The sequence below is a fragment of the Oryctolagus cuniculus genome, chromosome 18 (assembly GCF_964237555.1).
Source record: "Oryctolagus cuniculus chromosome 18, mOryCun1.1, whole genome shotgun sequence".
Taxonomy (NCBI): domain Eukaryota; kingdom Metazoa; phylum Chordata; class Mammalia; order Lagomorpha; family Leporidae; genus Oryctolagus; species Oryctolagus cuniculus.
Window position 1 is genome coordinate 8,622,294 of NC_091449.1, and position 21,375 is coordinate 8,643,668.

The window sequence follows — 21,375 nt, forward strand, 5'->3', positions numbered from 1 at the left end:
CTGATGGAGGCCCCTGGGGAGTGATGGGGATCCCTGGGGAGCTATGGAGGCCCCTGGGGAGTGATGGGGGCCCCTGGGGAGTGAGGGAGGCCCCTGGGGAAGGATGGGGACCCCTGGGGAGTGAGGGAGGCCCCTGGGGAGTGAGGGAGGCCCCTGGGGGGTGATGGAGGCTTCCTCACTGCAGGCCTGTGCCCGCAGGGTGGGTCCTGCCCAGCTCCACCTCCCATCTGGCTCTGCTCGGTGCTGGTGACCCGAACCCAAGGTTCCCAGCAAGCGCTCTGGATGGGTGGGGTTGTGTCCCCTCCCCAGATTATTCCCAGGTCAAAGTCTTAGCCCCCAGATCCGGCCCCTCGGAGGTCATAGGGTGACCCCGGATCTCACGGGATTGGGCCCCGTGCTCAGGGGGAAGGCTGGTTGCAGGTGGAGGTGCGGGGCCACAGAGAGCGGGCTTTGGACAGACCCCTCCCTCGCAGCCCTCAGAGCGGACCAGAACTTCTAGCCCCTGGAACTGGTAGACAAAACAGGAGCCCTGGCAATGAGCGGGACCAGCACTTGACGTATAAGACGGGATGCACCAGGCATCCGGCCTCCGGCAGGGATGGCGAGAACAAGGGCAGCCCCTCTGCGCCGCTGCTGGGAGTAGAAATTGGCGCGCCTACCTTGGTGCCCGTCACGGCTCAGCCCGCCTCTCCCTGGGACCCAGCACTTCCACCCCAGAGGACCGGAGCGAGAATGTTGGTGGTGGGATGTCCCTCCGGGCCAGCCCCCAGCCCCAGCAGCACAAAGAAGGATGCTCCGTGGGAGACAGTGGTGAGCGGGCAATCTGGTCGGAGCACGGAGCAAAGGAAGCTGGACATGCAAGACACAGTGTCTGCAGTTCGATTCTGCTCAGATCATGGTCACAAAGCAGGCGAAAGTGATTCACCGTGCTCTGCTCTGGTGGCTGCAAGGGCGGGGGTGCAGGGAGGTGGGAGGAGTTTCACGCCTCCGCCAGGCACGGGTCCCTGCATGTCTACGCACTCAGAGACAGTGAGTGGCACTGTTACTTGTATCCCACTGTGTGTGTTACATCTTGCTAAAACAGAACAAGGGGCACAGTGGGTAAAGCCCCAGCCTGCAGTGCTGGCATCCCATATGGGCGCCAGTTCGAGACCTGGCTGCTCCTCTTCCCATCCAGCTCTCTGCTATGGGCCTGGGAAAGCAGTGGAAGATGGCCCATGTGTTTGGGCCCCTGCACCTGCGTGGGAGACCCAAAGGAAGCTCCCGGCTCCCGGCTCTGGCCTGGCCCAACCCCAGCCATTGTGGCCATCTGGGCAGTGAACCAGCAGATGGAGAATCTCTCTCTCTCTCCCCCTGTAACTTTGACTTTCAAATAAATCTTACAAATAAAAAATAACAAAATACATAAAAGACCATGAGATGTGGCCTCAAGTTTTTGTAACTCATCAGAGGCTGGGGACGTCCCTGACTTCTATATGAAGACATGGCAGCTCTCTGTTTTGTCAGCTCCGGGGAGGACAGATGTGCACTGGTTTTGAGAGAGGGGCCGTCTCAGTGGCTGGTTTCGTCCTCACTGCTTGTTGATTGACAGCAGGAGTACCCCACACCCCCCAGTCTCCGAGCGCAAGAACCGAGCAGAGAGGCAGACCTGCCGCAGAGAAGGACCGTTCCCTTTGCATCCAGCGCTGCCCCCTCCCCGCCTGTAAGGTAGGGGCTGGGGAAAATGGCCCTGCTTTCCCCAAGGCAGGGGGAGATCTGGAATTCCCAGAGGCCTTCCTGGAGGGAGGGGCTGGGGAGGGAAAAAAACGAAAGGAAGAAGGGGGGGAGTGAGTTGGGCGGCTGGGACTGGGGCAACTCCTCTAGGGTGAGTGGGGAGAGGAAAAGTCCCAGGGCCGTGGGGGTGACCAGAGCCCTCCATGTCTGCTGTGGGTGATGAACACTCTGGGAAACGTAGACCCGTGCTGTCCAGGGAGCACCCCAGACTCTGTGGGAGACGATTATAGGAGGGGTCTCGACCATGTGCGTTTGGATTCTGCATGGAAATCATGGTTTGGACACACACTGGGTCTGAACGTGGCCACCGAGGACTCTGCTGGGGATGGCCTGGACAGGATTGCCTTTCGCGCTCCCGGTCCCCAGTGGGGGCTCTGGTGGGGACTAAGGGGGAAGTGGGTTCCACTGCGGGTCAGTTGGCTCCAGAGCTGGGAAGACACAGGGGGTCCAGCGACAAGGGCCAGAAAGTGACCGTAGCAGCAAAGAGGAGCTGGAAGCCAGGGTGAGCCTGGGAAAGCCAGGAACTTGACAAATTCTCAAGAATTCAACCCTAGGGGGCAGCGGGGATCCTGGATGACATCTAGGGGTGAGGGGAAGCAAAGAAAGAGATGACGAAGGGGAGGGAATACCGGTAAGAGAAGGAAGAGGAGGACAAGATGGCAAAGTGCAGAGAAAGATGAGCAGAGCTAAAGACAGTGCTACACGGAGCTGCCCGACACGAAACAGCCAGACGGAGCTGCTGAGCCCGACATCCGTGAGTCCGGGGCTGGCATCTGGGCACAGCAGTCAAGCCACTGCCTGGGTCGCCAGCATCCCAGACGTGCAGAGCGTCGGCTAGAGTCCCGGCTGCTCCGCTTCCGATCCAGCTCCCTGCCAACCCGCCTGGGGAGGCAGTAGAAGATGGCCAAGTGGCTGGGCCCCTGCCAGCCGCCTGAGAGATCAGGATGGAGTTCCTGGCTCCTGGCTTTGGCCTGATCCAGTCCTGGCCATTGTGAACATTTGGGGAGTGAAGCAGCGGATGGAAGATCTCTCTGTGTGTGTCTCCCTCTTTCTGTTACTGAGCTTTTTCAAATAAATAAATCTTAAACTAAAAAAACTGACATTCAGAAGAGGGAGACGGAGGTCTTCACTTTGGCAGTAAGCAAGCGGTAGGGGAACAGATCTTTCAGGGAGAGGGGAAGCGAGACTTTAGGCAGGGTACAGGTGTCTGGGGGAGCTCAAGGAAGGGCGCTGAGGGCCGCACCCAGGCTGCAGAGAGCGCCGGTGCGTGAAGCCTGTTCCGGAACCTTCGAGGCTTCGCCCACCTGCAGGTGCCGGTGCAGGGACTGGGACGGACAGCCGGGGGCCGCCCTGGCCGCCGCTGATTGGCCCACGCCCGGACACCTGACCCTAGCTGGGGCCAATCAGCTTCGTCCTGGTGGTGCTGGTTCCCGGAGCTGCGTGGTAAAAACCGGAAGTGTGGGCCCCGTTATTTTAGAGGTTAACACTAAGGCTCAGGAGCGGCATCGACGTAACCCCGGGACCCCAGCAAGCCAGGGGTAGCCCCCATTCTAGCTAGGAATGCGTGGTGTTCCGACCACTGCTATTACGCGTCCCGGGATACTCTTAGGAATGCCCAGGCGGTAGCGGCCATTGGAAGCTCCGGCGGAAGATGTGAGGGGGAAAAACCTTTCTCCAGGGAGAGGGCAAGCGGATGGGGCACACGTGGAAGCGAGCGGAGCCGGGGAGAAGGTGGCAAGACGGGTCCCGTAAGATCCGGTACCGTCTGTGTTCCCCGCCTCCCTCCCCTGGAATGGAAGCTTCGAGTAGACCAGGACTCAGGCACCTGGCACGGAGCCTAGCACATCAAAGGCACTCGCTCCATCTCGCTGAGAGAATGAGTGGACGGATGAATGCACAATGGGAAGAAAATGATGTCTTTTTCCAGCGGTGCGCTGTGAGCCGACGTGTCTGCTTGGCCAGCCTTAGACCTGGGCAAGGGGGTGCCGCTCTGGGCCCCGCTTTCCCGGAGCTCTCCCCACGCAGGGAGAGGAAGCCTGGGCTGGCAGCTCGCTTGGGGGTCATGCTGTGGGAGGGTGCGCTCCCTGGGCAGGCGCTGGAAATGTTTGCTGCAAAGCCTCGGCCCAAACCAACCCCCCAAACCCCTCCTGGTAGGGGTGCTGGAGGGGCAGGGGGAGCAGGTAGCACGGGGGTCACGGGGTGGGCCAGAGAAGAGGCGACTGGTAAGGAGGTGCTGAGCTTCACAGGCTCCTACGGGGAGACAGGGGCCGTGTGACCCCCAGAAACAGGACAGGGCACCAGCAGTTAGATCTCACTACTCTGCGCTTGGATCCAGCTTCCTGCTAACGAGCATCCTAGGAGACAGCAGATGATGGCCCAAGTCCTGGGGCCCTGCACCCACATGGGAACCCCACGCAGAGCTGCTGGCTGGTGGCTTCAGCCCTGACTCTTGCAAGCATTTGGGGAATGAACCAGCAGATGGAAGATCTCTTTCCCCTCCTCAAATAAATATTAAACAAACAAACAAACAAAAACAGAAGTCAGATCTCCTCTCCCCATGGCGTCCCACTGCCCTTGGAATCAAGTCCAGCCCTGACCTTGGCCTCAGAGTCACCCCGGTGTCCTCCCCTGCCCCTCAGCCACGCTGGCCTTGCTGTGTCACCAGTAGACCGAGACCACGCCCACCTCATGCCCTGTGCACACCCTGTCCCTCTGCCCGGGAGTCCAGACTGGTGCCCTCACCTCCCAGGTCCGCAGCCAGCTAGAGTCACGTGGCTGTGAACTGATCAACAGAACGAGCTGCCACCCTCTGTGTCGCTGTCCCTTTCCGGAATGGCCTGGCTGACATGTCTGTGTGCGCAAATGTCGTTCACGTCCTGCCTGCACGTGCTGTGCCCACCGAGGGCGGGGCTGTGTTCTGTGTGTCCACTGTCTGGCACAGATGAGGGGATGAGGAGATCATGCCAGCTTTGCTGGGGCCTGGGGTTGGACACGAGGGGGCCTGAATTTAGCCTGATCCTTAGGGCCCAGGAACCTGATGTTAAGAAAATGAAAACTGCGATCTGAGTCCTGATTCCAGTGAGTTGGGCAAACTCCATCCTAAGTGTCTGCCCTGAGGATGAACCTACTAACAGAGGATGTTACGAGCTGCGTGCCCGTCAGCCCCATTTCACAGAGGCGGCAGCAGCGGTTCAAAGAGGCTGGGTAACTTGCCCGAGGTCACACACAGAGCGAGGATTCAGGCCCCGAGCCCATCACTGGTGGACCCCCGGAAACCTCACCCGTGGAGGCTACCTTCCCTAAAGAGGCGGCCTCTCCCTCCCGCCGGGCCACTACCCCCGACGCCCCCACCCGCCCCCGCCTGCGCTGACCCTGCCTTGAGCTGCGTGAGCGCCTCCTCCACGCGCGGCTGGTTGTAGCGCACCATGTAGCTGTGCATGTCCGGGTAGTTGCTGCGGATGTTTTTCTCGGTGGACCCGTTGGGCACCGTCCCGAACTTCAGGGGCGGGTACTGCTCCTGCGGCCGCTGGAACTGGGCAGAGGGGGCGCAGGGGGGACTGTTAGGGTGCGCCCCGAGGATATCCCGACCCCAGCGCTCCCAGAAGGGGCCCTCCTCCCAACTGGCAGGCCCCAGAGGTGCTCCCCCACGTCTCTACGCCCACGCCCCTCCCCCACACAGCTGCAGATAGGAAGTCGGGCAGCACAGGCCTGGGGTGCCAGGCGCTCAGAGAGGTGTCTGCCCAATCCCATTCAGAAACACTTGTTTTCACAACAGATGTAGGGGCCAGTGCTGTGGCACAGCGGGTTAAAGCCCCAGCCTGCAGAGCTGACATCCCATATGGGCACTGGTTCGAGTCCCGGCTGCTCCACTTCCCATCCGGCACCCTGCTATGGCCTGGGAAAGCAGTGGAAGATGGCCCAAGTCCTTGGGCCCCTGCACCTGTGTGGGAGACCTGGAAGAAGCTCCTGGCTCCTGCCTTCAGATTGGCTCAGCTCTGGCCATTGTGGCCATTTGGGGGAGTGAACCAGTGGATGGAAGACATCTCTCTCTGTCTCTACCTCTCTCTCTAACTCTTTCAAATAAATAAAACAAATCTTAAAAAAAAAAAAAGGCAGAATCAGTCAGGTGCCTGCTGGCTCAGTGTCAGATGTGTGCCAGGGGCCTTCAAAGGAGCTCATAGAACAGTGCATATTAGCAAACACCTGTGCATGGATTGCAATTGTTTTGATATCCAACCTATCTTTCAATTCCATTTTTCATATACTCTTTGACGTCCCTCATAGCCAACTAAACAAGTCTCATAAAACCACCGATGCAGTTGGCACGTTTTCTATCTCTATTCCTTTGACAGAAACGCTTTTTGCAACCCACTGAGTGGGTCCCTCACAGGCCAGCACGCCTGGTTAACCCCTTCTCGCTCAGAGTGTGCCAGGTCGCCACAGACCGTGACCCTGCACGGTAATCACTAGAGGCAGCACCAGGAGCAGCTGGATGGCTGGTTCTGTGTCTGCAGAATCTAACACAAAAAACCCGGAGGACTGGCTTTCATGGGTCTCGGTTTTAAATTTTATTTTGCTGTTCTGCTCACTGGATTCTGTCGTATCTTACAAAAAGCACTGGGCCTCCAGTCAATCAGAGGGTTCAGAAACTAGGCCTCACAGCTTGGGAGGAGCACTGGTCTGGAACGTTCCCTCTGGCACTACTGCCCGTAGGACATTGGGGCACAGACATGCTCTTCTCCAGGAGTATGTAACACATCCTGCCTCCTCCCAGAATGAACATCCTCCCATCCTGGAATTCTGGGGGAAAGGACCCCCCAGAATCCTCCTCTTTCCAAGCTGACTGACTTCCAACCGCAGCCACTGCCCCTCCCCGCCCCCGTCACCCGCACACACCTTGCGGTCACTGAGCCCAGACACGGTGTCCACGTACTCCTCCTGGATCATGAAGGCGGCCAGGTTGGCTGTGTAGCTGGCGAGGAAGATGACGGCGAAGAAGGCCCACACCAGCACCATGATTTTGCTGGTGGTCCCCCGGGGGTTCTCCACGGGCACCGAGTTATTGAACACCAAGGCCCAGAGCAGCCAGATGGATTTCCCAATGGTGAAGGTTGAGCCGCCAGGGCCTGTAGGGGGCCAGGATGGAGACGTGATCCCAGATTCCTGCTGCTCGATGCGGGGGCAGGAAGAACTACAATTCCCAGTAGCCCCCGAGGCCTCTGGTGCCTCAAGAGGCTACTGCTCTCCCCTAGGGACTGCTGGGAAATGTAGTTCTGTCTGCGGTCGGGGTGCTCCGAGGTAGGTGGTTGGGGGAGGCCACTCACGCTTGCCCGTGGCCAGGCTGCGGTTGTAGCCCACGGGACTGAGGTACTCGAAGATGAAAACGGTGACGGCGACCACAGTGAGGCACATGACGAACATCATCACCCACACGGCCGGGCTGTAGGGCTCTGGGGACAAGCGTGGGATGTGTGGTCACATGTGGGCACAGCGCGTCCCGACATGACCCACCCTTTCCTGTCCACGTCGCTGGCTCCCCTTCGTGGGATGCTCCCCTTATGGTCCCTGGAGGCTGTCTCTCCCAGAGGGAGCCATCGGGGCCCGGTGGCTTCACACAGCATCAACGGTCCCCTAAGTGTTTCCAGAGCCCATCTCCAGCCACTCACAGTGTCCCTCACTGAGCCTAGCGCAGCTTCCCCAGATCTAGGGAAGATCCCTGTTTGCCATCCATCGCCCTCCCTCTTCCTCACCCCATGCAGCCTCTGTCCCAGTGCCCCTGCGCCTGCGCCCCAACCCATGCTACATGGGCCTCTTTCATCTCATGGGTGGCAGGGCGCAGGCCCCGCCCTCGCTCCGCCCTCTGTTTCCCCAGGCTCAGGCCCCGCCCCCTCCCCACCTCCACCCCACCCTCTCCTCAGCTTCCCAGGCTCAAGCCCCGCCCCCCACCCCGCCTCCACCCCGCCCTCTCCTCAGCTTCCCAGGCTCAAGCCCCGCCCCCACGCTCTCCTCAGCTTCCCAGTCTCAGGCCCCGCCCCCCACCCTCTCAGCTTCCCAGGCTCAGGCCCCGCCCCCCACACCCTCTCAGCTTCCCAGGATCAGGCCACGCCCCCACCCCACCCTCTCCTCAGCTTCCCAGGCTCAGGCCCCGCCCCCACCCCGCCCTCTTAGCCTCCCAGGCTCCAGTCTCCTTCCTCCAGCCCATTCTCCCCGCGGCCCAGACACAACCCCCCGCCCTTCCCTGCCTCCCGACCACGCCCACCCCCGGGGTCACAGCCCTCCCGTGGCCCCCCAGCACCCTCAGGACAAAGCCCCCGCCGCCCAGCTTCCTCTTGTCCTCCTTTAGGGCCTTAGCCGGCCCGGCCTGTCCATCACACAGCCTCCCATCTGCGCGTCACCCGCAGCGACAATAAACCCAAGTCACTTCCTTGGGATTAGTGGTCAGCACTAGCTGCAGGATCCGCCCCTGAGCAGCAGGGTCACCGGCCTGCACGGCCGCCGCGGCATCTGGGGGTGAGCCCGTCGCCTCCGCCGGGCAGCTTGGTGGGGCACAAACAGGACCTTGTCACTCCCTGCTATGCGCTGCCTGCAGCCGGGGCCTCATGCGGTGCTACTGAGCTGTGCGCCCGCAGAGACCTCAGTGCCCGAGACATTGTTTGGGGGGAAACAGACAGAAAACAAAACACAAAGGAAGGGACGCGTCTGCTCCCAGCTCCCTGCTCTCCCAGCGTCCTGGCTCAGACATCAAGGGGCCGGTGAGACCTGACATGAACCGTCGCCGCTGGCCGCATGTCCACTGCTCCAGCGCAGGAGAGGGGCCCTCCTCCCAGTCTGCCTGGAAGCCTCAGCCCGCATCCATCTCCTGGTCTCCCCGCACCGCCATCCTTCCCCGGCATGGACCTTGGACACTGACCCTTCACTGGCCTCTTGGTCCCACAGAGCCAGCAGTGGGATCCGGGAAAAGCCCAAATCCAATCACCCGTCCCCACTCCACCGCTCGTGTTTACAATGCTGCCTCCCATCTTGTCCAAGGCCCCAGTCACAGAGACCCTCCAGGCACAGCCCACCCCTTTCCAGCCAGGCCCCTGCAGGCCGAGGTCCCCCCCAAAGGGGCCACTTCCATCCACCCACCCATGGCGTCACGCTGGCCTGATTTCTCACGGGGCTTTATTGCCATCGGAAACCATCCTGCCCGTGCCCCCTTTAGAGTTTATTTGCTGCGGCCCCTGCGAGGCTGCGCGGGAACCCTGCGTGGTGGCGGCCAGCTAGCTGCTGGCCTAGGTCTGGCTCCTGGTCCCAGGGCCCCAGCTCACCGAGGAAGGCCGAGGGGGACACGGTGCCATTGCTGCGTGCCACCATCACGCTGATGCCCGTCTCCACGAAGGGGACAGAGAAGTCCACGATCTCCGACCGCTCTTCGTTGATGGTGAGGGAGCCGATGGCCATGTCCGCCCGCTGGTAGAACACCTGGGGTGGGGGCGGGGAGCGGGCGTGGGAGCTCGGCCCGCGAGGGTGGACACCCACGGTGGGCCAAGCCCCACCCCAGGAGGACACCGGGAGGGACGCCAGGAGGGCAGCGGGGCGCAGAGTGGGCTAGGGAAAGGCAGAGGTGAGTCCATCCCGACTCTCCATCAAGCTCGCTTAAGAGCTGGGGTTCCACTCCAGGCCCTGCCCCTTTTAAGAGTCCCGCCCTCCAAGCCCCGCCTCCTGCCGTTCTCCCCAATCCCTTTTCCGGACCCTCAACTGGCCACGCCCCCCAGACATCCCGTCCCCGCCCCTCGCCCAGGCACACGGCTGGCGTGGCCCCGCCCCTCGCCCCAGGCACACTGCTGGCGTGGCCCCGCCCCTCACCCACCGGCGCCACCCGCTCACCTCTCCGATCATGCCGTTCCACACGCCATCGATCTTCTTGCCATGCTTGCCGTTGGTGACCAGGTAGAGGTCGTAGCTGAAGCCGATGGTGTGCGCCAGCCGCTTCAGGATGTCGATGCAGAAGCCCTTGCAGCACCGCTTTTCCGGGCGGGGGGCGTCCGGCGGGGGGCTGCGGGGAGCAATCAGGCTCGGGGAGGTCGGGGACCCTCCCTCGCACGCCCCCCGCCCCCCGGAGGCCCGAGGAGAGGGAGACGGAGGCCCGAGGGGTTGGAGTTCAGCGCCTTGCTCGGGGTCCGCGTGGGGCCTGGCGGGGTGGGTGGGTGGGCACCTGTGCGTTCTGTTGAGCTGGCTCCTGCAGGGCACCGAGTCGCGGATGCAGGTGCCGCTGGTGGGGTCCGCGGGCTCCACGATGACGAAGGGCCTCTCTTCGAGCGTGGCCACCGTCAAGTGCTGCGTGTCGTCCACCGGCTGCAGGAAGCGGCCGTAGCGGGACCACAGCGGGTACTTGAGGCGGAGGGTCTGCTGCTCCCAGCTGCCCACCTTGGCCAAGAACCAGGAGTCGGGCTCGCTGCGGGGGCTTCCCAGGGTGTCCTGACCGCCCTCAGACCCCCCGCCAGGAGCCAGGCCCCACCCCCACCCCACCCCCGGCCGGTGCGTGAGGCCTGGGTTGTGACTCACCACCTCCCACGTCCGGTCCCTGGTGAGGGAGATGACCACCAGGGAGGGGTTCACCAGGAAGCCATCCTCGTTGAAAGAGTAATCCCGGTTATCCCAGGTAATGTTCATGAAGTACCTGCCCAGGAGCAAGGGAGGGGGCAGGTGGGGACCCCGCTAGACCCAGGCAGCAGCAGGGGGGCAGAGCCCCCCGGTACAGATCTGCCCTGGACCTGGCTGGGCTCTCACCTCCTTCACCTGCGGGATCTCACCCTCCCCTGATGGGGGACCCGGGCAGTGCTGGGGTCTCTGCCCGCTGTGACAGCCTCCCCACAGCAATCAACGCCCACTGCGGGGTGTCCCATCTCCAGGCCTCTCCAGCCGCTGTCCTCTCCCTGGGGAATCTGCACCCACCCCCTCCCATCCTCACCAGCTCCTGTGTGTCCTAAAGACAGCTCAGGGGCCCTGCCACCCACGGGGGAGAGGCAGGCGCAGTCCCTGGCTCCTGGCTTCAGCCTGGTCCAGCCCCGGGGCCGTGGTGGCCATCTGGGGAATGAACCAGCAGATGGAAGATGTCTGTCACTCTGCCTTTCGAACCAATAAATCTTTAAAACAAAGACTCAGCTCTGGTTCTTTTTCTTTGGGAAGAAGCCAGGGGACGAGGTGTCCCAGATGCCGAAAGCCACACCGCCCCCAGCCCCTCCCTCCTATCTCCACAGCAGGCCTGGGCCCCCAGGGCCTCTCAGAGGTCCTCTGTACCCCCAAGCTGACTCCCCCCTCCCCTGCTCACAGCCCCGCCCATGGGCTGGCGCTCCAGGCAAGGACCTGCACCATCTACCTCCGACCCGCTCAGCCTGTCGCCTCCACCTGCTGTGAGCTCCTGTGGTTGCACCAACCTGTCTGCTCTGGGCCTTTGCACCTGCTGTTCTGCCTGCCTGGACTACTCCATCCCCGGCAAACTCCCCACTGCTCTTGCAACCCAGTCGAGACCCAGCGCCTGGCTCAGGCCCCACCTGGCCTGGCCCTGTGTGTCCCCGCCCCCTGCTTAGCCCTTTCTGCCTCCCGCTTGCTGTGTCCCGGCCCCGCTGGCCTGGCCGCACTGCAGGCCTCCTGGCAGGCAGCCCTACGCCAGGACTTTCGCCACTGTTCTCCTTTGCCCTTCACTCCGCTCTTCCAAGGCGTGCCTCCTCTCTGTCCATTTATTTTAAATTTCCAAATTCCTCCTACTCCGAAAGGCCTGTCTTGACCAATCCCACCTAGCCCACACCCCTCCCCCAGCATTTCCTGACACATTCACCGTTTTGTTCTCATCTCAAAAGTTACCATCTGCTGATGCTTTCTTTTAAGAAAAAAAAAAAATCATTTACTTATTTGAGAGAGACAGAGCGGGCACACTTCCATCCACTGGTTCACTTCCCAAAGGCCCACAGAGCCTGGGGCTGGGCTGGGCTGAAGCGGGGAGAGCCCGGGATGAATCCAGGTCTCCCACAGGGTGGCAGGAACCCAACTTCCCGGGCCATCGCTGCTGCCTCCCAGGGGCTGCATGAGCAGGACCCGGAGGCGGGAATTGAACCCGGGATGCAGGTAACCGCTGGGCGAGATGCTCGCCCTACTCTCTGCTTCCTGCGTGCTCACCGCGAGGCTGCAGGACTGCGAGAACAGAGACCTGCCTCGGCACCATTCTCCTGTCCCGGAGCAGTGCCTGTCACAGAGCAGACCCACCGGAGGACTTCTCAATGGGGGAAGAAGAGGAGGGAGGGATAGATTTGGGAAGTGAACCAAGGCTTGGGAGGGCCCTCTGCCTCTCAAAATCAATTAACTAAGGTTTTAAAAATATCCGGAGAGCTGTGTGGTGGCCGGGAGGGGCTGGAGTTGCCAGGGATGGGGAACCGTGGGTGCAGAGAGGTAAGCCTGGCAGGACGGGGGAGAGAGAGGCAGGGAGACAGGGAGTGACTAAGAAGCTCAGACATGAAAGGGGAGCCGGCCCCGGGCTTGGCCTCAATTCCTGACGTCTGAGCTTCTGTGTGTGTTTATCTTTCCAGTAATCGCCCTTTTTCCCCCGAGGAAACTTCAGCGAGAGCCGGTGTCTCCTGCCACCTCCTAGTCCCCCTCCCAGGTGCTCCGGGGACGCCGGAGCTGCCGCCATCGCTCCGCGTGGCCACTGTCCCAGCGCTGCCCGCCACCCCCACGGCGCCCTGCGTTCTTGGAAGGAGGGGCCCACGGAGCGCACAGCTCTGTGTGCTCAGTGTCCAGCGAGAGCCCTGGGCCCTGCAGGCGCTCAGCATGTGCCCAGGAGCGAGGGCTGCTTTTCTCAGCCTCCTGTCCCGGGATCCTGACTCCCAACTCGGCAGTTCTCCGTTCTCCCTTGGGTCCTCTCCCTCGTCCCTGTCACCTCTCCCCAAACTCAACCCGTCTCTTCATTCCCAGATTGAAGGTCTGTCCATCCTCCATTCTGTCCCCACCCCCCAGCCGCCCACTCCCAGAGCTTCCGATGATGGAGAAGCTGTCTCCCGTCCAGCTCTGTTCTAAGGTGGCAGTGTGTGCCGTCAGCCACGATCCCCACCCCCAGCCTCGCCTGCAGCTAGCTCAGGCCACCTGCACTGCACCAGTGATACTGAAAACATCTGACCGGCAGGGTGGGCGTGGTGACGCAGCAGGTTGGGACAGCCACATCCCATATCGGTGCTGGTTCAAGTCCGAGCTACTTTATTTCCAATCCAGCTCCCTGCTATTGCATGCTGGGTGGCAGTACATAGGGCTCAACTGCTTGGGCTCCTGCACCCACGTAGGAGACCCAGGCAGAGCTCTGGGCTCCTGGCTTCGGCCTGGCCCAGCAACGGCTGTTGTGGCCAGTTGCGGACTGAATTGGTGGTGGAAAGACCTCTCTCTCTCTCTCTCTCTCTCTCTCTGTCACTTTGCCTTTCACATAGATGAAAATAAACAAACATTTAAAAAGTACAGCTTGGGGGCCGGCGCTATGAAGAAGCAGATTGAAGCCAAGGCCTGCAGCACTGGCATCCCATATGTGCGCTGGTTCGAGACCTAGCTGCTCCACTTCCCATCCAGCTCTCTGCTATGGCCTGGGAAAGCAGTAGAAGATGGCCCAAGTCCTTGGGCCCCTGTACCCACGTGGGGGACCCGGAAGAAGCATCTGGCTCCTGGCTTCGGATCGGTGCAGCTTTGGCCGTTGTGGTCATTTGGGGAGTGAACCAGCGGATGGAAGACCTCTCTCTCTCTCTCTCTCTGGCTCTACCTCTCTGTAACTCTGACTTTCAAATAAATAAAATAAATCTTTTTTTTTTTAAAATAAAAAGTACAGCTTGATAATCAGCACAGCCCAGGGGCTGGGTCGGCCAGAGCGGACGTTGTTGTGAATAACCAATAAGTCAGCCCTGGCCCCTGCCTGTGTTCTCCTGGTGTGTTCTCCCGGAGAGCAGGGGAGACTGGTCTCTTCCAGCTCATTTACTCCAAACATAATTGCTTTCTCTCCCATTCATCTTCCCCCTTCTCTTGAGCTAGGCCCACTCTGTCATGCCCGCAACCCAGCTTCAACTGTGCAGAGATATCAGAGCGGCCAGCAGGGGGCTGGGGGGACCCCAGGTCCCTGAGTGACCAGGCCGAGCACGGATTGCTCTGGGGGGGGGCACAAACTTATCCCACATTTGAGCCCCCGGACTGTGAGCTCTGTTTTTTTTTTTCTTTTAATTAATGAATTTATTTGAAAGTCAGCATTACAGAGAAAGAGAGAGAGAGAGGTCTTCCATCCGATGGTTCACTCCCCAATTGGCCGCAATGGCCGGAGCCGCACCGATCCGAAGCCAGGAGCCAGGAGCTTCTCCCAGGGCTCTTACATGGGTGCAGGGTCTCAAGGACTTGGGCCATCTTCTACTGCTTTCCCAGGCCATAGCAGAGAGCTGGATGGGAAGTGGAGCAGCTGGGTCTCAAACCAGTGCCCATATGGGATGCTGGTGCTTCAGGCCAGGGCGTTAACCCACTGCACCACAGCGCCGGCCCCTGTGAGCTCTGTTTGTTAATCAGGCTCTGCTCATGTCTTATGCGGGTTGTTGATCATATTTGTATTTATGTACCACCAAGAAGGCAGAAGGCAGAAGGCAGTGCCAGTGCTGTGGCATAGCCAATAAAGGGGCCGCCTGCACCCTGTATGGGCGCCGGTTCAAGTCCCGGTTGCTCCAGCTCCCTGCTAATGTGCCTGGGAATGCAGTGGAAGATGGACCAAGTACTTTGGTCCCAGATGCTGTTCCAGCCTGTGGCCTGGACCAACCCAGGTTGTTGCGGCCATTTGGGGAGTTGAACCAGCAGATGGAAAATTCTCTCTGTAACTCTGCCTTTCAAATAAATATTTAAGGGGGGGCAGGAAGGAAGCTGAGCGCGAGGGCTGTTTGGCACGGGAGCCCACCCTGCTCATGAGAGCTGCAGGTGGTCAGGCCCCTCCCGCCGGCCCCACTCACCTGTGCAGACTCTCGCCGCGGTGGGTGCGGTTCTGGGCCCGGCAGTCGTGGCCAAGCTCCGGCAGGAAGCCGTAGTCACGCAGCAGAGCCTGGGCGCCTCTGGCCACCACGGCCACGCCGGCCGCCACGCGGCGGGCCAGGTCATCCCGCCAGCCGGCAGAGCGCACCGCAAACAGCCCCGCGGGCAGCGGGACGCCGCCGGGCAGAAGCGGGGGCTCCCCGGGGGCCCCCGAGCCCCCACCGCCGGCCAGCTGCGGCCCCACCATGAACCACACGTAGCCGGGCCCCGTGAGGCCGGCCTCCTCGGCTGCCCGGAACACGGGCTCGGCCTCCTCGCGGGCGCAGAAGAGCAGGCGGATCTGGGCGCTGACGCTGCGGAGCTGGGCGCCCAGCACGGCCTCGCCGGCCCCGGGGTCCAGCGTGAGCGCCCCGCGGTGCTCCCAGCCCACCAGGCTGCCGTCGGTCAGCACCTCGATGTAGGACAGGAAGGCCCGGTGGCCGGGGGCACGCGTGGTCACTGCTACAAAGGACGTCCAGTCGTACTCCTCCAGCACCTCGAAGATGACCTGCAGCTGCTGCTCGGTGGAGGAGCCCAGCTGCAGGAACGTGGAGCCCTTCTCCTGTCGGGAGGGACCGGACGTCAGGCCTCGCCCGCGAGCACTGGCCCTCCTGGCCGCTGCTAGGGGGCCCTCGGCTCCCAGCTCGCTGACTGCGGCTCACCCCACACTCTCCTGTTCCCCCTGGAAGCCTGCCTCTCGGGACTGCTCAGGGCCGCTGCAGAGCCACAAGGCCTGAGTCCCCACGCGGAGCAAGAGGACACGGGCATGAGGGACAACCCGCCTGTTGGGTTGTTTCTGCGCAGGTCTGGGGGCTCCTTTGTTACAGCAGCAAACATCACTGCCCAGAGCACACCGGCGGCCAGCGGCGGAACTACAACTCCCAGCATGCACCAGCTCCCGGTGTGCGCCTGGGAGACTACATCTCCCAGCATGCCGCGAGGGCGCCGCGGCTCCCACTTTCCTGTCTCTGGTTTTCCTCCGGACTCCCCGTGTCCTTTCCCGCCCTCTTTCTCAGCCCGAACCTTAAACGAGGGGTGCCCCTTAGTGCTCTCTCTCCTCCCTCCCCGGCGATGTCAGTCGGGCCTGGGGTTAAACTGTCGAGGCCGAGCAGGCTAAGCTGCTGCCTGTGACACCAGCGTCTCATGTGAGCACCAGTTCGAGTCCCGGCTGCTCCATTTCCGACCCAGCTCCCTGTTAAGGTGTCTGGGAAAGCAGCGGAGGATGAACCACATAACCTAGGCCCCTGGCACCCGTGGGGGAGACCCGAATGGAGCTCTTGGCTCCTGGTTTCATCCTTCATCCTGGTCCAGTTACAGTCTTTGCGGCCATTACAGGAGTGAACCAGTGGGTGGAAAATTCTCTCTCTGTAACTGCCTTTCAAGTAAAACATCTATAAAAAAATCAAACTTCCAGCTCTTTCCCTCACCTCAGACCAGCTTCCCGTCTTCTCTCTTTGGTTCCACCCCAAACCTCGACCATGCCTTCCCTGTGCCTCTCACCCACACCCAGGCCGTCTCAGGTCCTTGCTGCTCTCCGTTCAAACATCTCCCCGCCTGTCCAGTCCTCGCGGTCACCACTTCCCCTCCCCACCTCCGCTTCTACTCCTGCAGCTCTCCTTCTGCTCCCGAACGGCGGCCACCGTGACCGCTTGCAAATATCGATTGCATCTCATCCCCTCTTGGTTGGAAAACATCCACCAGTGAGTCAAGACTTCAGAATCAAGTTAAAGCCTTGGCTGCACCAGGCCCCTCACCGGCTCCAACCACGCTCCCTCCTCGCCCTTTCTCCGACGTCTCAAGCTTTGCCCTCAGCTGGCCCCTCCTGGGGTCACCGTCCTGGCTCCTCCCGCCTTGGCTCTCTCCTCAGGTGTAGCAGGGAGGCCTGCGCTGCCCACGATCCGCCGCAGTCATCCCAGCATCCTGCCCGTGTCCTCCAGGACACATTTTACCCTTCCCGGTCTCGTCTGTCTCCTCATTAGAATGCAGGCTCCATAAGGCAGAGGCCTCGGCTCCCTCCACACTCACACACCGTATTCCCCAGAACCTGGCACAGAATCAGGGCTCAATAAACCCTCCTGTGCTGTAATGAGAACAGCGAGTGGGTGCAAGTGGGCTGGGGGCCCCTGTTCCAGCATTCAGCGGGACACAGATGGCGCCCTGAGGACCACTTGTTCCTCCAGCCAGACTGCACTTCCATAGACTACATTTCCCAGAAAGCAAAGTGCAGACACTGGGCGGACCACAGCGCCCAATGCACGATGCAACGGGCTGGGTCACCTTAGCCACCACGGAGCTGACATCCAGGAAAGAACAAGTTCACCTTCCAAGTCTGCAAATCTGCTTACAGATCTCTGGACAATGCCATGCCAAGGAGAACAGCCAAGTGGGACGGAGGTCCTTCCAGAATGCTATGGGCTGAACTACAAGTCCCAGCATGCAACGATGACCCAGTCACAAAGCCACTGGCCCTCACAGCAGGGAACCGGCCCATTTAGGCCCCACCCACTCAGGCGGGTCCCGCAGGGAGCCCCACCTCCCTCTTCAACTGGCCCCGCCCCGGAACAGGCCACACCCCCGTTTCAGGCCCCGCCTCCTTGTCAGTCCGAAGGCCTGGCTCGGTCCAGGCTTCTCCTGGCTACCTGGACGGCCTCTGAGGCCTCACTCCAAGCCACGGCCGGCTATGGCCTCTACCCTCCGCGGCCCACTCCCTGGCTGAGCCGCCTCTACCGCAGGTCTTTATACCCGCTTTCCATAGCTGGACACCCCCTCCTCCCCGGCAGGCCCCCCACCTCCCACTGGCGACTCCCCCGCCTCTCGGCCCCCTCTCCTCCCCATCCCAGTTCAGCCTCCTCCTCCGTACACTCCGCCCTGTCTGCACCCCAACCCTTTTGCCCTCACTGATCCCAGACCCCACCCCTACCCGCCACTCGCCTTTCTTGCGGTCACTCACCTCTAGGACTGGGCCCAGGTAACCCCCCACACCCTCCATGGCCTCTGACCCTGCTTCTCGGACACTGCCCCCAGTGACCCAGACCCCCACCCCCCACCCGGGACGCGGCCCCGGAGCCCAGTCCCCGCCGCGCGCACCTTGGGCGTGAGCACGAGCGCCGCGCCGCCGTGCACGGCCACGATGGGCAGCGAGGTCTGGGCCGACAGGAAGTCGAGGATGGGCGCCACGGCGGGCGCGCGCGAGTCGTCCTCGAAGACGACGCCGTGCACGCGGAGCCCCGACAGCAGGTCGCAGAGCTGCAGCACCAGGCTGCGCGGGTCCGAGCCGTTGAGCACCAGCGCCACGGGCCGCACGTCCAGGCCCGGGCTGCGCACGGCCGCCGCCACGGCCGGCCCCAGGCGCGCCGCCTCGGCCGCGTACGCCGGCCCGGAGAACACGAGCGCCACGTTGAGCGGCCGCGCCCCGCCGAGGCCCACGCCGAGCCCGCCGGCGCCGCCCGGCCCCGGGGCCTCCTCGGGGAACGGGCTGGCGCAGGCTAGCGCCAGCAGCAGCAACATCCTAGCGGGGCCCCGAGGGCCGCGGGGGCCACCGGCGCCGCGCATCGCCTGCGGGCCCCTCCGGGCGGCCTCTGAGACACGAGGTGGGGGTGGGATGGACGGAGGAGGGCGAGAGACGGGGTCAGGGGGACACGGAGAGACCCCCGTGGCGGGGGGCGATGGAGCAGAGGAATTGGGGTGTGAGAAAGGGGGGAGCCACAAAGACGCGCAGGGTGGGTGTTGGGGTGGCAGGCAAAGAGGGAAAGGGGCGACAGGGATAGGGGAGGCTCGGGGTGGGGGCGTGGGGGGGCGAGACAGGCGCAGGAAACCCGCAGAAAGTTGGGCAGAGAAGAGAGAGACCCCCGCAGCCGCCGCCGCCCGCGAGACCCGCGCACAGACCGAATCGAGGTGCGGGCAGGCGAGGAAACACAGGAGACAGAAATAGAGGCGAACCGGAGCCCGAGACCCCCGCCAGCGAGGTGCGCGGCACAGACATGAAAGGCAGCACAAAATAAAAGGGAGGAAAAGTGAGGGACAAAAATGAGAGAGGGAAAAGGGGTCAGGTGTGTGTGGGGGAGAGAGAGAGAAGGCGAAATTAGTGGGGCGTCCTAGGGAGAGGAAAGGCCCCCCAAAACCTGGGCCCTCACCCCGGCCACAGCCTCCAGCCCCCAGTCGTCCCCTGACTCCTGTCCCTGGCCCCCTCCCCATTCTCAGGACAGTCGGGGGAGCCAGGCTGGAGGGAAGGGTTGGGGGCACAGCTGTGGTGAGCTGTTGGGGGTGGGGGGTCCTCTGGCTCCCAGCCCAGAGCAATTTAGTCAATTAGAAGAAGTGCAGCGTCTTTTCCTGTGCCCCTGTCAAGTGGTGGCCGCCTGGGGCGGCTGGGCTGGGAGCCCAGACTCCCGGGTGCTGGTCTGAGGGAGGAGGGCACGGGGGACCTGGACTCCTGGTTCTCAGACAGGGACCGCGCACCAGGGGCTTCCTGAGGGGCTCGGGGGTCGGACAGGGAAGGGTTCTCTCTTGCTGTCAATCAGGCTCCTGTCCAGTTGCCATGGTAGCACAGGGCTCGTCCACCCCACAGCCAGCCAGGGTGGGGGAAAGGCCCACACCCCCTCCCCTGCCTGGAGGCCTCTCCCCACTCCGCCCCGCCCAACACCTCACCTTCCCCGAGATCCTGGCCACCGTCTCCCCACCCCCGGGGTGGGGGCTTCTGGCACGAGCCCCTCCCACTGCCGGCTCCTCCTCGCCCCTCCCCTGGTTGCCTGTCCCCAAGCAGCTGGCTCAATCAGCGCTCAGAATAGCCCCCCTCCACCCCAAAATAACCCACAGCTGTGGCCTGGCCCCCGCGGGGTTAACTCTGGCTCTCCCCTCCCTTCCCTAGGGCTGCTCACCCCTCAGCACCGCCCCCTCCAACCCTGCCTGTGTCAGAACCGCCCCCACCTGGCCTCTGCCCTTGGGGACCCACGGAGGGGGGGTCCTGCTTCCCTGTTGGGGCCCAGGAGGCACCCTCAGCCCCACCCTTCTCAGGAGGTTGGGTGTCCAGCCCATTCCCTAGGAGGGGCTGGGGACAGCACTAGAGGCCCCATTGCCAGAGCCTGCACCCTCAGGCCCCGTGTCTGCTGTCTCTGTTCTTCCTGTTCACACGGTGGTGGCCGCAGGGCCAGACCCTTGTCCCCTGCGCTGTCAGGGACTGGAGAGACGGAGCTCCCAGCCCCTCGTCCCTTGGACTCAGAAGCCTGGTCCTCCCAACTTCTCCCGCAGACCCCCAGAGTCCCAGGACCCAGGGGTCCGGGTGCTGAGCCTCCTCCACCCCCAGCAAACAAGGGTGCGGGTTCCCGGCTCCTCTCTCCCCATAAGACCCAGGAGTCCTGGTTCCCAGCCCTCCCCTCCCTCCTGGACCCTTGTCTTGCCCCAAACTCTGCCAGCCTCCACATGCCAGGTGCCCCCTCCCCCCCGCCACTGCAGCCTCCCCAGCCGTCCCACTCAGGTGCTGTCCGTGAGTTGAGGAGGGGGAGGGTGCCTGAGGCTCCTGGGGTGTCCCCATCTCCGTTGCTCCCCCCATCATCACAGAAGGAGAAGGAGAGAAGAGGCCAGTTTGATCAACAGCTCCCCCCACCCCGAGTCGTGCTGCAGACGGCGTCCTGCCCCCCCCCCCCCGGTCTCTCCCCATCCCAGTCCTGCCGCTGAGGGAGGCTGGCAGGGTGTTCCAGAACCTTGAGGAAGGGGTGGCAGCTGGGGGCCGGGGTGCCCTCAAGGTCCTTGGCAGCAGTATTAATAGCAGATTCATAGCTCTGAGATGGAAGGGGAGACGGAGAGGGAGAGGCATGGGGCCGGCCGGAGACAGGGGCTGCTGATGTGTGTGGGGGGGGGTGTGCAGAGAGGTGGTGAGCAGGGGAGGGAGGGGTGTGGGGCTGGGAGAAGGGCCACTGGCAGGCAGATGGGGGGCTAGGGAGGCCTGGGGTGCAGGAGCCCAGGATAAAGGGTCTCACAGAGGAAGAAGGTGGGTTTGGAGGACAACTCATGGCGGGTGAGGTGCTGGGGGGCAGGAAGGACTCCCCACCACCGTTCAGGCCCCTCCCCCCAGGGACCCCCCCCAGCCAACTTTCCCTGTCCTAGATTGGGGAGGGGGTCCACATCCCCACCCTCACCCCTGCATCCCCTGCCCCTGCTTACCTTTTCATGACCCTGTTCTGTGGGGGGGGTTGCGGGGGTGGCCAGGACCGGAACCCGGCGTCCGGCGACCCGAAGATTCCGCCGAGGGCCCAGGGAGCCGCTGGGGGTGGGGGGGCAGGCCCTGGGGCGGCGGCGGCGGCGGCGGCGGCGGCGGCGGCGGCGGCAGCGGCGAGGACCTCCTGCCTGTCCCTGGCTCCGGCTCTCCCTCCTCTTCCTCGGTCCTGTCCTGCCCTGTCTGTCCCCCAAGGTTGCGGCCACTGGGACTAGGCGAGGACGCGGCTACACATGTTGCGCTGGAAGTTGGGCCCCGGACATTGCGGAGGCTGTCGGGGTGTCCTCTTGCGGCCCGACCCCGTGGGGATCCCCCCTCCGCCCACCAGGGGTGCCTCCCCCTGC

At 62.8% G+C, this 21,375-nt stretch overlaps 1 protein-coding gene across 2 annotated transcripts in view; it reads right to left on the reverse strand.

Annotated features, from left to right (window-relative positions):
- The window catches only part of GRIN2D (glutamate ionotropic receptor NMDA type subunit 2D), a 30,781-nt gene that overhangs the window by 8,485 nt on the left and 921 nt on the right, over positions 1–21,375 (reverse strand). The window contains exons 2-11 of one of the 2 annotated variants that reach the window (XM_070063119.1): positions 20,980–21,272; positions 17,911–18,401; positions 14,766–15,385; positions 10,321–10,435; positions 9,971–10,182; positions 9,643–9,811; positions 9,084–9,237; positions 7,098–7,223; positions 6,670–6,899; positions 5,145–5,305 (exon numbers count right to left, since the gene is read on the reverse strand). In XM_070063119.1, the coding sequence (XP_069919220.1) occupies positions 5,145–5,305; positions 6,670–6,899; positions 7,098–7,223; positions 9,084–9,237; positions 9,643–9,811; positions 9,971–10,182; positions 10,321–10,435; positions 14,766–15,385; positions 17,911–18,375 (2,252 nt within the window). In that variant the 5' untranslated portion in view covers positions 18,376–18,401; positions 20,980–21,272. Of the gene's footprint in view, positions 1–5,144; positions 5,306–6,669; positions 6,900–7,097; positions 7,224–9,083; positions 9,238–9,642; positions 9,812–9,970; positions 10,183–10,320; positions 10,436–14,765; positions 15,386–17,910; positions 18,415–20,979; positions 21,273–21,375 lie in introns of those variants that run through there. The other variant, XM_051840053.2, reaches the window with a different exon arrangement.